Source organism: Anomaloglossus baeobatrachus, chromosome 3, assembly GCF_048569485.1.
Source record: "Anomaloglossus baeobatrachus isolate aAnoBae1 chromosome 3, aAnoBae1.hap1, whole genome shotgun sequence".
Lineage (NCBI taxonomy): Eukaryota > Metazoa > Chordata > Amphibia > Anura > Aromobatidae > Anomaloglossus > Anomaloglossus baeobatrachus.
Genome location: NC_134355.1, coordinates 42,134,309 through 42,147,836, shown reverse-complemented (window position 1 = coordinate 42,147,836; position 13,528 = coordinate 42,134,309). Strand labels below are relative to the sequence as shown.

At 47.9% G+C, this 13,528-nt stretch overlaps 2 protein-coding genes across 4 annotated transcripts in view; one reads left to right on the top strand and one right to left on the bottom strand.

The window, feature by feature from the left end:
- Window positions 1–1,914, bottom strand: part of ANGEL2 (angel homolog 2) — a 47,325-nt gene extending 45,411 nt beyond the window's left edge. For 2 of the 3 annotated variants that reach the window (XM_075339144.1, XM_075339145.1), the window contains exons 1-2: window positions 1,822–1,905; window positions 1,088–1,147 (exon numbers count right to left, since the gene is read on the bottom strand). In XM_075339144.1, the coding sequence (XP_075195259.1) occupies window positions 1,088–1,112 (25 nt within the window). In that variant the 5' untranslated portion in view covers window positions 1,113–1,147; window positions 1,822–1,905. Of the gene's footprint in view, window positions 1–1,087; window positions 1,148–1,821 lie in introns of all 3 variants that reach the window. The other variant, XM_075339147.1, reaches the window with a different exon arrangement.
- A 243-nt stretch (window positions 1,915–2,157) lies between these two features.
- RPS6KC1 (ribosomal protein S6 kinase C1) overlaps window positions 2,158–13,528 on the top strand; it is a 204,936-nt gene continuing 193,565 nt past the window's right edge. Inside the window, exons 1-2 of the mRNA XM_075339143.1 lie at window positions 2,158–2,521; window positions 8,233–8,268. Of these exons, the coding sequence (XP_075195258.1) occupies window positions 2,417–2,521; window positions 8,233–8,268 (141 nt within the window). The 5' untranslated portion in view covers window positions 2,158–2,416. The remainder of the gene's footprint in view (window positions 2,522–8,232; window positions 8,269–13,528) is intronic.

Here is a 13,528-nt window from a genome sequence, read left to right as displayed (position 1 = left end):
GGTTTGAAATGTAATTATATCAAGGAAGAAGCCTCTCACTAGAGCAAGACCCCCTAGTGACAAATGTAATTCAGCGAGGGAAGTGAGCGGGCGATTGCTAGTTCCAGGAAAGCTTGAAAGGGGACCTGCAGATAGACTGACACCCGGTTAAAAATGACTAAATTGGGGTGTACGTAGCTGCCACAAATATGGCAGGCATATTTCTGGTCTCAGGACAGCCGGACACACATACACATATTTTGCCTTAATTCTGGGACATGGAAATCAGCCCATAATTAATAACTAGCCGCTGAAGACAATAGACACATCATGTTTCCTAGCTATGTATAGGCAAAATCATAATAGGAAACATGATGGTATTATCTTATGTGTGGGACGCTCAGAGGCTGAGATATGATGAAAGCTGTAATTTTATAATTCTGTGGAACCTGAAAGCACATGCCATGTCCACAACTTTCATAAGTCACCAGGTGGGAAGTATGTGGGTTATTAAAAACCAGAGAGTGGACATTTTGGAGGGCTTCTTCTAAGGAAGACGTGTGGTGAGTACCAAGGAAACCATTGGCTCCACAGTGCCTCCCATGTTCAGAGACGGAGGGCGGAGAAGCTGGAGGAGTTAGAGTTCCTTCCCATCTCCCTCTTCTATCGACATAGAATCTCATCAGCACAAACTGTCATCTCCTATCTCAGCAATGGGAAAGTCTTCACTAAATACAGATTTTACCTAAGAATTGAGAAATTTGATAATGACTGATCAGAGAAAGAAGCTAATTTTTCTGATAAGAAATATTACAAAGTTACTTATTTTCATGTGAACTATTAATTTATGAAAAAAGTTAAAACAACGGTTAGGCTTTAAAACCAGCAGCTCGCCACACAGAAAGCAAGCCCCTACACAGCTCCATCAACGGTAACATAAATAATAATAATAATAATAATAATAATAAAAAAAAAAAAAAGTTACTGGGGTCTGAAATAGTTTAATGTCTTTAAAAATTCACAAAAAAAAAAAAAAAAAAAAAAAAGGAAGAGGAAAACCCAAATCAAAACCCCTTTCCATCTTTGGTGTCCCTGTAATCGTACTGACCTGGAGATTCGTTCTGTCGGGTCATTTTTAATCGCACACTGAACGCCGAAAAAATGTAACCTAAAAAAAAAAAAAAAAATGCGGGATTGTTTTTATTTCTACCACTTCAGCAGATTTATTTTTCAGGACATCATACGGTAAAGTGAAAGCCGCCAATTTGTCCCGCAAAAGAGAAAATAAAAAAAAAAAACAAAACAAAACAAAACCACCAAACAAAAGTCCTAAAAAACAAAAGTACAAAAAAATCCCCGAAAAACAGCTGAGACAAGTGGACTGCTTTTTATAGAGTAGTGATTTATATTCCAATCCGACCAGGGTGACAACAGAGAACAATAACCCCTGTTGAGCCGATAACAGAGAACAATAACCCATATAGTCTGACCTGGCTGACAACAGAGACCAATAACCCCTGTAAAGCTGACAACAAAGAACAATAACCCCTGTAGAGTCTGACAGTCTGACCGGCTGACAACAGCCAACATAGAACAATAACACTTCTAGAGCTCATAACAGGGAACAATACCCCACATAGTCTGACCTGGCTGATAACTGAGAACAAAAACCCCTGTCAAGTCTGACCAGGCTGACAGCAGAGAACAATATCCCCTGTAGAGCTTACAACAGAGACCAATGACCCATATAATCTGACCTGGCTGATAACTGAGAGCAATAACCCCTGTCAGACTGGAGCCTGTCGGTGAGAGGCCTGCACGCCCCCGGGTTCCCGCACCCACCTGATTACTGCGGCTCGGCGCTTGTCGCTCCAGTCTGGCAGCAGCCGCCACAGCCGGTGTCCATGTCAGTGCGCAGAGCATGCTGGGAAGACCGCCGCTGGGCACGGCTCAGACATGTTCTCGCTCCTGATTGGTCGTGTAGTGACACATTGAATCGAGTCAGTGCTCACGTGACAACTTCTCTGCACCTAGAAACTGGACGCAATTTCCACCAATCAGAAACAAGAAGTATCATCCAATCAGAACGCGCCTTACAGCTCCAGCTGGCGGAAGTGAACTACGCTCTGTGCGCTGCCTCATCTCTATGGTTATGCGTTTCATTCACCGGAAGCGGAAGTTTTGGTTGAGGTGTGGCTTAGAGGGCTGTGTGACAGTGGGGCAGTCTGTGTGCCTGTACATTCTGTCACACAGTGGGCGGTATACGGAGGGTGCTGTATCCTAATATCCAGCGTCATGGCTACCTGGGGGTGAATGATGTGTGCAGAGGCTGTGGGCAGTAGTCAGTGGGCGGTGTGGCAGGCAGTGTGAGGGTACATGGCTGCTGATCAGGGTGCTGATCCTTAGATGGACATTCTCTGGGTGTAACTGGAGCAGTATGATATCCCAAAGAGACAAAGCAGGGGATCTGGCCCGCTTCTACACCGTCACCGACCCCCGGAGGCACCAGAAAGGGTTCACCATCTACAAAGTCACCGCCAGGGTAAGTGCCATCGAGGGTGCAGCCGAAACATTCAGGGAAGCGGATGGGGATGTGGTCGGCTCATGACCGAAACTATGCTGGAAATACAGAGAATCGTGACAGTGTGCACAGTGCGCACCGCCATAGAAATTCACTTTGAGTCTGGATAAAACCCTTTACGTGAGAAGCTTTGACCGAATGTTAGGAACTGCACTGTCAGGAGCTATCTGGAGAATAGGGAAGAACCATTGTGGTTATGACTTTTACTGTGTCAAGAGGGTGAAAGAGAGTCGCACTCCTCCAACATGTCCCAAATGGCTCCGCAGCGGGAGAGGGGCTGCTGGATTGTGCTTCTGTCCTCTATAGCCCAAATCCTTTAAAGGGGTCATTCTCAAAATCCTAAATGGACAAAATTCCAAAGTGCTTACAAAACCAAGCTACTTTGGCATCTTCTTTATTTTCAAAAAGAAAGTTCTTTTAGTTTTATGGTGCCCCGCTCATCGCCTAGGTTACCAGCCACCTCTGTAGTCCCTGCAATTCTGGCCACCTAGGTAAGGAGTGTGTAACGCAAGCAGACTCTGTATCATTGCTGGCCGTCATCACTCTTCAGAATGGTACGGACAAGCAGGAAGCCAGGAGCCGAGAGCGGTGCGCTCCTGAGGCTACATCTTGAAATAACTCCTTTGAAGGGGGTGTCCGATCTTCTGCTAAAAGTCAGTGACTGCAGATTTGTGAATCCTCGTTTTTCGCACACTATGCACTGTCAGGACTTGATGGTGAGAGCGAGCAGTCGTGACAGGAAGTATGAGATTTGCAGACTTCAGTCCACATTCAAACTAGACGTGCATCGCCTCGCTCAATTCACTTGTAATGAACAAGACTGCACACGTCTAGTCTGAATGTGGACTGAAGTTTGCAATTCTCATACTTAATTGTCACATGACTGCTCGATCTCACTGTTGGCACCGGAGAATTAGACAGTGTGTGGTGTGGATAACCCCTTTAAGCTGCTTGTACAGTGAGATGAGTATCTGTAGACCATGGCACTTCTAGCCTGTTTTGGTCGTTGCCTAGGTTACCAGCCACCTCTGCCATCCCAGCAAGGCCGGCCACCTAGTAAAGGAGTGCGTAGCGTGAGCAGACTCTGTCATTGCTAGATTCGATTGTCTTCAGAATAGTACAGACAAGCAAGAAGCCAGGAGCTGAGAGGATGCGCTCCTGAGGCTACACCTTGAGATAACTCTTTTAAAGGGGGTGTCCGATCTGCTAAAAGTCAGTGACTGCTGATTTGTGAATCCTCCTATCACGCACACTGTGCACTGTCAGGATTTGACGGTGACAGTCAGCAGTCATGTAACAGTAAGTATGAGACTAGCAGACTTCAGTCCACTTTCCAACTAGAAGTGTAGCCTTTCTCAATTCACTTTTAATGAGTGAGGCTGCACACGTCTAGTCTGCATGTGGACTGAAGTTTGCAAATCTCATACTTATTGTCACATGACTGCTCGCTCTCACCATCAGCACCAAAGAATCCCCACAGTGTGTGATGTGGATTGCCCCTTTAAGCTGCCTGTACAGGGAGATGGGTATCTGTAGACCATGGCACTTCTAGCCTCTTTTGGTCGTTGCCTAGGTTACCAGCCACCTCTGCCATCCCAGCAAGGCCGGCCACCTAGTTAAGGAGTGCGTAGCGTGAGCAGACTCTGTGTCATTGCTAGATTCGACTGTCTTCAGAATAGTACAGACAAGCAGGAAGCCAGGAGCTGAGAGGATGCGTTCCTGAGGCTACATCTTGAGATAACTCCTTTAAAGGGGCTGTCCGATCTGCTAAAAGTCAGTGACTGCTGATTTGTGAATCCTTGTATCGCGCACACTATGCACTGTCAGGATTTGACGGTGAGAGTGAGCAGTCATGTAACAGTAAGTTTGAGATTTGCAGACTTCCGTCCACATTCCAACTAGACGTGCAGCCTTTCTCAATTCACTTTTAATGAGTGAGGCTGCACACGTCTAGTCTGCATGTGGACTGAAGTCTGCAAATCTCCTGTTACTGTCACATGATTGCTCGCTCTCCTCATCGGCACTGGAGTATCCCCACAGAGAGAAATCTGATGAGAATTGCTAAGAATCATGTCTGTGGTGGTCTTAACAGCATGGCCTGCCTACACCCATCTCGCTGTACAGGCAGCTTAAAGGGGCTATCCACGCCACACGCTGTGGGGATACTCCGGTGCCGATGGGGAGAGCGAGCAGTCATGTGACAGTAACAGGAGATTTGAAGACTTCAGTCCACATCCAGACTAGACTAGTCTAGGGTCGAGTTCCCCAGAGGCGATGCTTTATTTTTGGATAGTCACAGATGCAAAGGTTCAAGTCTAATTTCGGTACCATTCAATACCAGGCACATTTCATTGGACAAGGGAGTGGAGGGACCGGGGCAGGAGGGGTGCAGCACTCTATCTCCATACATCAGTAGTAAACGTGAATGTAAGACCCTTTCTGATACTTTTCTGCATAAAGTGTATGTGCCCCCTCCACATTACACTACAGGGTCTTTTCTCCCCTCCCAATGCAAGGGACACGCCCCAATGCACTTCCTGGCTAATTTGCATGTTTCTTTAGTTCTTGATTTCTCCGCGCTGGCACATCGGATTACTAGGAGACAGGTATCATTGATATTGTTGTACTGGGATGTACACAGCCGTATCACTGGTGTCAATGGTAAAATCATCCTGACTGGTTCCGTGTCTTTTAGGATCGGCCTCCCCTGTGTGTTTGGGAAGAGACTATTTCTTATTTCTGTGTCTTTTCTGCCTTTCTCATTCATTAATCTTCTCTACTATAAGTTGTCTGTAACCTGAAGCCGCCTCCGGGCCTCGTCTCTGCTTGTGTTTTCTCCATCTGTGGAATGAGATGGATGTCGGCCATGTCTCCTGGGAGGCGGCTGCTCTGCAGGGCTGTGCTGACCTGACCTGACACCGGCTGCATGGTGGATGGATAATAGCAGTGGGCTGGGCAGCCGCAGGGTGGGGCTGGTGGTCGTGGTGGACACATTTAATAGCTCCGTGAGCACTTGTGGTCACTGTAAAATTACAACCTTCGCGCATCATTAGGGAATAAAAAGCAATGAGTGAAAAAACTGCCACTGATTTGCAACTATTGGAAGAATTCTACCTATGTTGTTGTTTTTGCTTTTATGGTGCTGTTGGTTTTCTCATAGGGTGATATTATAGGGTATCAGAAAATGTATCTTTTTGTTTAAACCAAGCTTTTATAACTTTATTTTTTTTTATTATTATTTTATTTTTTTAAATTTCCCATTTCAAAATTATCACTAACCCCTTGAGGACTGTCCAATTTTTTTTTTTCCCTACTTCTTCCAAGATCCATAACTTGCAGGAGGCATGGGCGGGCCGGGGCCTCTGTGCTGGAGGCGTCCTGGGCGGGACGGGGCCTCTGTGCTGGAGGCGTCCTGGGCGGGACGGGGCCTCTGTGCTGGAGGCGTCCTGGGCGGGACGGGGCCTCTGTGCTGGAGGCGTCCTGGGCGGGACGGGGCCTCTGTGCTGGAGGCGTCCTGGGCGGGACGGGGCCTCTGTGCTGGAGGCGTCCTGGGCGGGACGGGGCCTCTGTGCTGGAGGCGTCCTGGGCGGGACGGGGCCTCTGTGCTGGAGGCGTCCTGGGCGGGACGGGGCCTCTGTGCTGGAGGCGTCCTGGGCGGGACGGGGCCTCTGTGCTGGAGGCGTCCTGGGCGGGACGGGGCCTCTGTGCTGGAGGCGTCCTGGGCGGGACGGGGCCTCTGTGCTGGAGGCGTCCTGGGCGGCTCAAGAGCCGGCATACAGTTATGGATACAGGGATTTGTATCCATTCAATGTTAATGGGAGATACATCTTCAGCTTTGTGATTTCCAGGGGAAGAACATGCATTTTTTTTTTTTTTTTTTTTTTTTTTTTTATTATTGTGCAAAATTAATATCGGGCAGATGGATGACACAACATATATCATATTTCCTATCAGGGCTGTGGAGTCGGAGTCGGAGTCGTGGAGTCGGAGTCGGAGTCGGAGCTCATTTTGGTGGAGTCGGAGTCGGAGTCGGAGTCGGTATAAAATGCACCGACTCCGACTCCTAAAATATATAATAAATTGGGGACAGGAGTGCAATGCAGAATGTGCTGAATATTTTACTAAATAACAACATTTAGTATAATGCTTATATTTAAGTGAAAAATTTATTGTAGTACAATGTGAACATCAGACATTTAATTGTTTTTATGATACAATAATCAAGATATTTGGATAGAACATAAAATATTTATTGGAATACAACTTTAGAACACAAAAAAACTAATAAATTGTAAATATGTAATATATATAATATATATATACACAGTGTATATACACACACAAGATATATATGTAATCTACTGTATATTACATAGTGTATTACATATTTACAATTTATTACAGTTTTTTGTGTTCTAAAGTTGTATTCCAATAAATATATTTTATGTTCTATCCAAATATCTTGATTATTGTATCATAAAAATTATTAAATGTCTGATGTTCACATACACATATTCATGTACTACAATAAATTTTTCACCTAACTATAAGCAATATATGTAGGAGTCGGAGTCGGAGCCGGAGTCGGAGCCGGAGTCGGAGCCGGAGTCGGAGTCGGAGCCGGAGTCGGAGTCGGAGTCGGAGCCGGAGCCGGAGCCGGAGTCGGAGTCGGTGCAAGAGAATTTGAGGAGTCGGAGTCGGAGTCGAAGGTTTGGCTTACCGACTCCACAGCCCTGTTTCCTATCAATGGAATGGTAAAATGGTGATAGGAAACATGACCACAAGATCGCCTGAATGGGACCTCCAGGGGCGAAGATATCCTGAAGGTTGGGTATTTCCTAATTATCTAGAAACTGAAGCCACATCATAGGACCAACCCTGTTATGAGTCACCAGAGGGGAGCTATGTGGTTGTAACTTGTGTTAATAAAAATAAATGCCAAATTATGATCATTGTTAAATGGCGTGAAGATACGATGCTGTGTAGGATTGTGCCACGTTGCATTGGAGTCCTCCACCCCTCCCCCCCCCCCCATAAATTTGAGCCATTTCAGTGACACAAGCTTAGTAATTTTCTTTTGTTATTGCTTTTACATTTTACGTAATTGTATACTGTATTATTTGTCCCCTTTGTAACATCTTTTGTATATTTTTATAAACCCTGCTTACATTTTAGAATACATATATAACCTGTAATAGCTTTGTTCCTCTTGCTCTATAATACTGATCCCTGAAGCCATACGCTGCCTAACGGGTGTCCAATTGGCCTGTAAAGTGATTGGTGGTGGAAGCTAGTAGTAGTTCCTCTTTGTTATTGTGGAGTATATCATTTTCTAGAATGTTGCGACATTTCGGAGCAGATATTCTGACGTTCTTCCCAGAGTTGCTGCTGGTGATTGACAGGTCTAACTTAAGCCTGTACATCTGCAGCATCAGTGGGAAAAGATGGCCGGGGCAGAGGTCTCTGGACAGATTACATTAAAGTAAATGTTTATCTGAAGCGCCGGAGCATTTCAGAGAAGGATACAATCGTGCAGGCAGGTTCTCATTCATGGTGCCCGGGGTTTGGCCATCATGAATAGCCCAATAGGTGACTTTTTATAAAAGAAAAAAGCAGAATTTACTGATTATTCCAAGCTCTATATTTCATCAGTGTTTTCTTTCTTGTTTCAGATTGTTTCCAGGAAGAGCCCTGAAGATGTGCAGGAGGTAATCGCATCCGCAGATCGCACGATATCAAACATTATCGCCAAGAAAATTTGGATTTGAGTGTAGTTTACCCCAATCTTTGTCTTCATATCAAGCTATTCTCACCGGGGTCTCGGGAGCAGAGATCTTGGCGGCTGTATGTAGGACCCTTGCAGCGTAGGACTGATACAGCCACAAACAAGGTCTTTGCAGAGTTTATTGAACGTTGCCTATTAAGGGTGCTTTACACGCTGCGTCATCGCTAACGATAGATCATCGGGGTCACGGTGTTTTTGGGACACACATCCGGCGCTGTTAGCGACATCGCAGCGTGTGACAGCTAGGAGCGACGATTAACGATCACAAAAACGTCAAAAATCGTTGACACTTGTCGCTCCTTTTCATAATATCGTTGGTGGTGCACGCCGCTGGTGGTTCGTCGTTCCTGCGGCAACACACATCGCTACGTGTGACTCCGCAGGAACGACGACCATCTCCTTACCTGCGTCCACCGGCAATGAGGAAGGAAGGAGGTGGGCGGCATGTTCCGCCGCTCATCTCCTCCCCTCCTCTGGTATTGGGCGGCCGCTTAGTGACGCCGAGCGAACCGCCCCCTTAAAGGAGAGATTGTTCGGTGTATCCAGCGACGTCGCTGACCAGGTATGTGCGTGTGACGCTGCCGTAGCGATATTGTTCGCTACGGCAGCGATTACCCCCATGACGAAATGGGGGCGGGTGCTATCGCTAGCGATGTCGCAGCGTGTAAAGCACCCTTTACTGGTACCAGATAGTCCCTGGGACTTATCGTGGGTTTAACATGTCAGGAATAATATCTCTCCCTGCTGCACTGCGATTCTGAAAAAATCGGCACCGAGTCACCAGAGAAGTGTGTTTTACCAGGAATTTACAGACAAGGATGTCTTAAAGGGAAGCTGTCAGGTCTAATATGCACACAGAACCACGAGCAGTTCTGGGTGCATATTGTTAATCCCTACTTAACTGTCCCTGTATTTAGTAGCATAGATAAAGGGTGTGACGACATGGGTTAAAGTTTCTTAAAATCCAGCCACACAGCATGATAGATTGTCTATAGACGGGGGAGAAGTCCCTCATTGTTTTTACAAGACTCTTGTTGACTCAATGTACTTGTGTTGGCCACTGAAAGCTAGACGTATTGTAGTTGTGTATTGATAATGTAATTATCTTAGTAGCCATTGTCTAGACGGTGACTCCCAGTTTACATGTACACCCTCAGGCTTTCTACCCATATCATTTAAATGAACATTGTCCATGCAGCTTGAAATTCCTCCAATGGGAGAAGCAATCTTGTCCAACCAATCGATGAGGACACAGTGTACCCAAGTGGAAGGTTGTGGCTATAAAAAGGACTTCTTTAAGCCACCAGGGGTTGTTGATGGTTGTTGGATTCAGTCTAAGCTCTTTGGAGCTGACTGGAGGATCAGGACATCTTATGGCTTCAATCTAGGGACTCCGGATCCGGTTGGAGACCATATCCACAGCCTAGGGATTTCGACTCCGGCTGCCAGGATTGTAACAGCAAACCAGGACTACCTAAGGAGGACACGCAGGTTGGGACAGTTCAGTCACCTGTTACAGACTTTGCAGACCTCAGACAGCTTGGAACCTGTGAGGCATGGACATTCTAATCCCTGGTGAGCCAGCGGAAGGGTGAGACTCTGTTGCCTGTTACATTTGTGTGTTTTGCTGGTTATGTGTTATGTGCTGTTAATTGTTTGGGGATCCAATAAAGTCTAATTATTGTGGTTCCCTCACCCTGTGTTGTCTGAGTAGTGTTACGCCCACGGTTACGGAGGCCGGCGTTCAGTTGGGATGAGCCCTGAGCCACGCTGTCTTTCTAAAGGCGGCGGGTTTTAGTGGACGAGAGCGCCCACTGAGCCCCGTGTCTCCACAATTGGTGGCAGCAGTGGGATACTACTCAGCCTGGTTTACCCAGGGGAGCTGCAGTGGACTGGTGTTTTCGGACACCGTCCAGGGCTCAACAACCAGGGAGGCACATAAGCATACCCAGCAGGCCATAGGGGAGGCATTCAGGTTTCGGACGCTGCCATGTCCAACCCCACCAGCTCAGCCATGGGACAAGGACCAGAGAGGAGTTACGACCGCTGCAGTAAATGGATGCTACAGGATCTGTGCCAGATGCGAAAGATTGACTACAGGAAAACTGACACTCAGTCAGACTTGATCCGGAAATTAGTCTGTTGGGATGCCCAGAATGATGCAGAGGATGATGAGGACACTGCCGTTGTGGTATCAGAGGAGGTAAACCCTGTATCTCATCCTAGATCCAGTGACAGTCTGGAAACAAACCAAAACCAAGCAGACCGAGTCAAGGAATTGTTTACTGCATTGGGGCCTGAAGCTTCAAGGGAAGAGAGGGCTGGTGTTCTGCAATTTGTGTTTGGATTTCCAATTTCCTCACCATCAGCACCTACCTCCAGGATAGACCACCACCAAGGAAGTCATCTTCGCTACAGGGATGTGCCAGTGTTTAATGATTCCAGCACTGAGATAGATGAACACTTGCAAAACTTTGAGATGCTAATGCGTATGCACCAGGTGCCCACAGATGAGTGGTCCAAATACCTGTGGACAAGCTTGCCGGTCCGGGCCCAGGAGGCTGTCCGATCACTTGGGCCTCAGGACTGCTTGGACTACGGAATTATTAAGGACACTTTGTTGGCCCTTTTTACCATAACACCCGAGAGACATCGCACTAAGTTCCGGACTATGTCTCGCCAGGGTGTCTCGTACGTCGAATTTGGCAGTCAACTCCGACGACACTGTAATCGCTGGCTCGATGGACGGGCTGCCCACTCCGCTGCTGCCCTCTGTGATGTGATAGTGCTTGAACAGCTGCTGGTGCAGATGGACCCGGAAATCCGAGAATGGGTAGCTGACAGGAAGCCCGACACCCCAGAGCAAGCAGCGCGATTGGCTGACGAATTTATAGCCAACCGACCCAGCTGGAGGCCCAATAGGTCCCTCAACCATGGATCCAAGCGACCCCCAGACTCACGTGCTGGACTAACTCGTTACCCCACAGAAGCCCCAACAAGACAAAGGTTTACCAACAGGGTGGGTGACTTGTCTAACCCACGGCGCTGTTATACGTGTGGGCACCTTGGACACATGGCCAAAGAGTGTCTACAAAACCGGGGCCCCATGCCTGGAGCCCGCCTACCAGTCAACATATGCCGAGATGAAGCAACGAGACCTGAGGAATGCTACTCCCGAGAAACACCAATAGCTGAGGAAGTGGTTTATCCAGTCCACACCCTACGGCAGGCCGGACACCGTACACCAGCTAACCTCCATCCCCACATCCAGACGGTCAAGGTCGGTGATATACAGGCTCAGGGACTTCGAGACTCGGGATCTTCCATCACCCTGGTCAGCCCAGATATTGTTCCCACAGAACATCATTTACCTGGCCGCCAAGTGACCATCATCCTTGCTGGGGGCCAGCGCTCGAACATCCCTCTGGCACGAGTGCAGTTGGACTGGGGAACTGACCAAGGAGAGGTTGAAGTGGGGCTCATGGACGGCCTCCCCACCCCTGTAATTTTGGGAAATGACCTAGGGCAAGGACTATCCAGCCAGTTTGTCACCGCCATCACCCGCAGCCAAGCCAAACACCATCCTGGTGCAGGTCTTTCTTCCAGCCCATCAGAGGAGAACCCAACTCCTCAATCTTCAGCCTCCTCATCAGAGCCAACAAATGTGAGTACATCAGACCCAACTGTGGCCATGGATTGGGGGGAGATAGATCGTAAAGAGTTCAGGGAAGCTCAACTGTCAGACCCCACCTTAGAGCTTATCCGTAGTGCGGCCACCCAACCTGGGGGAGGAAATCAGGGGGAGGTATATAGATGGGAAAAAGACCTCTTATATCGGGAGAAGCCCGCATCCTGCTCAGAAAAACCCTGGACCCGTGTACATCAGCTTGTGGTACCCCAGCCATACCGACCCCAACTGTTGCGTTTAGCTCATGATGTTCCTGCGGCTGGGCACATGGGGACCAAAAAGACTCGGGCCCGCCTGCTGCGTAGTTTTTTCTGGCCAAGGGTCACTCAAGAAGTGCAAAAATACAGAGCCTCTTGCCCAGTGTGTCAGCGTATGGGGGGAGCCCCATGCCAATGTGACGACATGGACTCTCATGGGTTAACGTTTCTTAAAATCCAGCCAGACAGCATGATAGATTGTCTATAGATGGGGGAGAAGTCCCTCATTGTTTTTACAAGACTCTTGTTGACTTAATGTAATTACCTTAGTAGCCATTGTCTAGTCAGTGGCTCCCAGTTTACATGTACACCCTCAGGCTTTCTACCCATATCATTTAAATGAACATTGTCCATGCAGCTTGAAATTCCTCCAATGGGAGAAGCAATCTTGTCCAACCAATCGATGAGGACACAGTGTACCCAAGTGGAAGGTTGTGGCTATAAAAAGGACTTCTTTAAGCCACCAGGGGTTGTTGATGGTTGATGGATTCAGTCTAAGCTCTTTGGAGCTGACTGGAGGATCAGGACATCTTATGGCTTCAATCTAGGGACTCCGGATCCGGTGGGAGACCATATCCACAGCCTAGGGATTTCGACTCCGGCTGCCAGGATTTTATCATCAAACCAGGACTATTTAAGGAGGACACTCAGGTTGGGACAGTTCAGTCACCTGTTACAGACTTTGCAGACCTCAGACAGCTTGGAACCTCTGAGGCATGGACATTCTAAATCCCTGGTGAGCCAGCGGAAGGGTGAGACTCTGTTGCCTGTTACATTTTGTGTGTTTTGCTGGTTATGTGTTATGTGCCGTTAATTGTTTGGGGATCCAATAAAGTCTAATTATTGTGGTTCCCTCACCCTGTGTTGTCTGAGTAGTGTTACGCCCACGGTTAGGGAGGCCGGCGTTCAGTTGGGATGAGCCCTGAGCCACGCTGTCTTTCTAAAGGCGGCGGGTTTTAGTGGACGAGAGCGCCCACTGAGCCCCGTGTCTCCACAATTGGTGGCAGCGGTGGGATACTACTCAGCCTGGTTTACCCAGGAGAGCTGCAGTGGACTGGTGTTTTCGGACACCGTCCAGGGCTCAACAACCAGGGAGGCACATAAGCATACCCAGCAGGCCATAGGGGAGGCATTCAGGTTTCGGACGCTGCCATGTCCAACCCCACCAGCTCAGCCATGGGACAAGGACCAGAGAGGAGTTACGACCGCAGCAGTAAATGGATGCTACAGGATCTGTG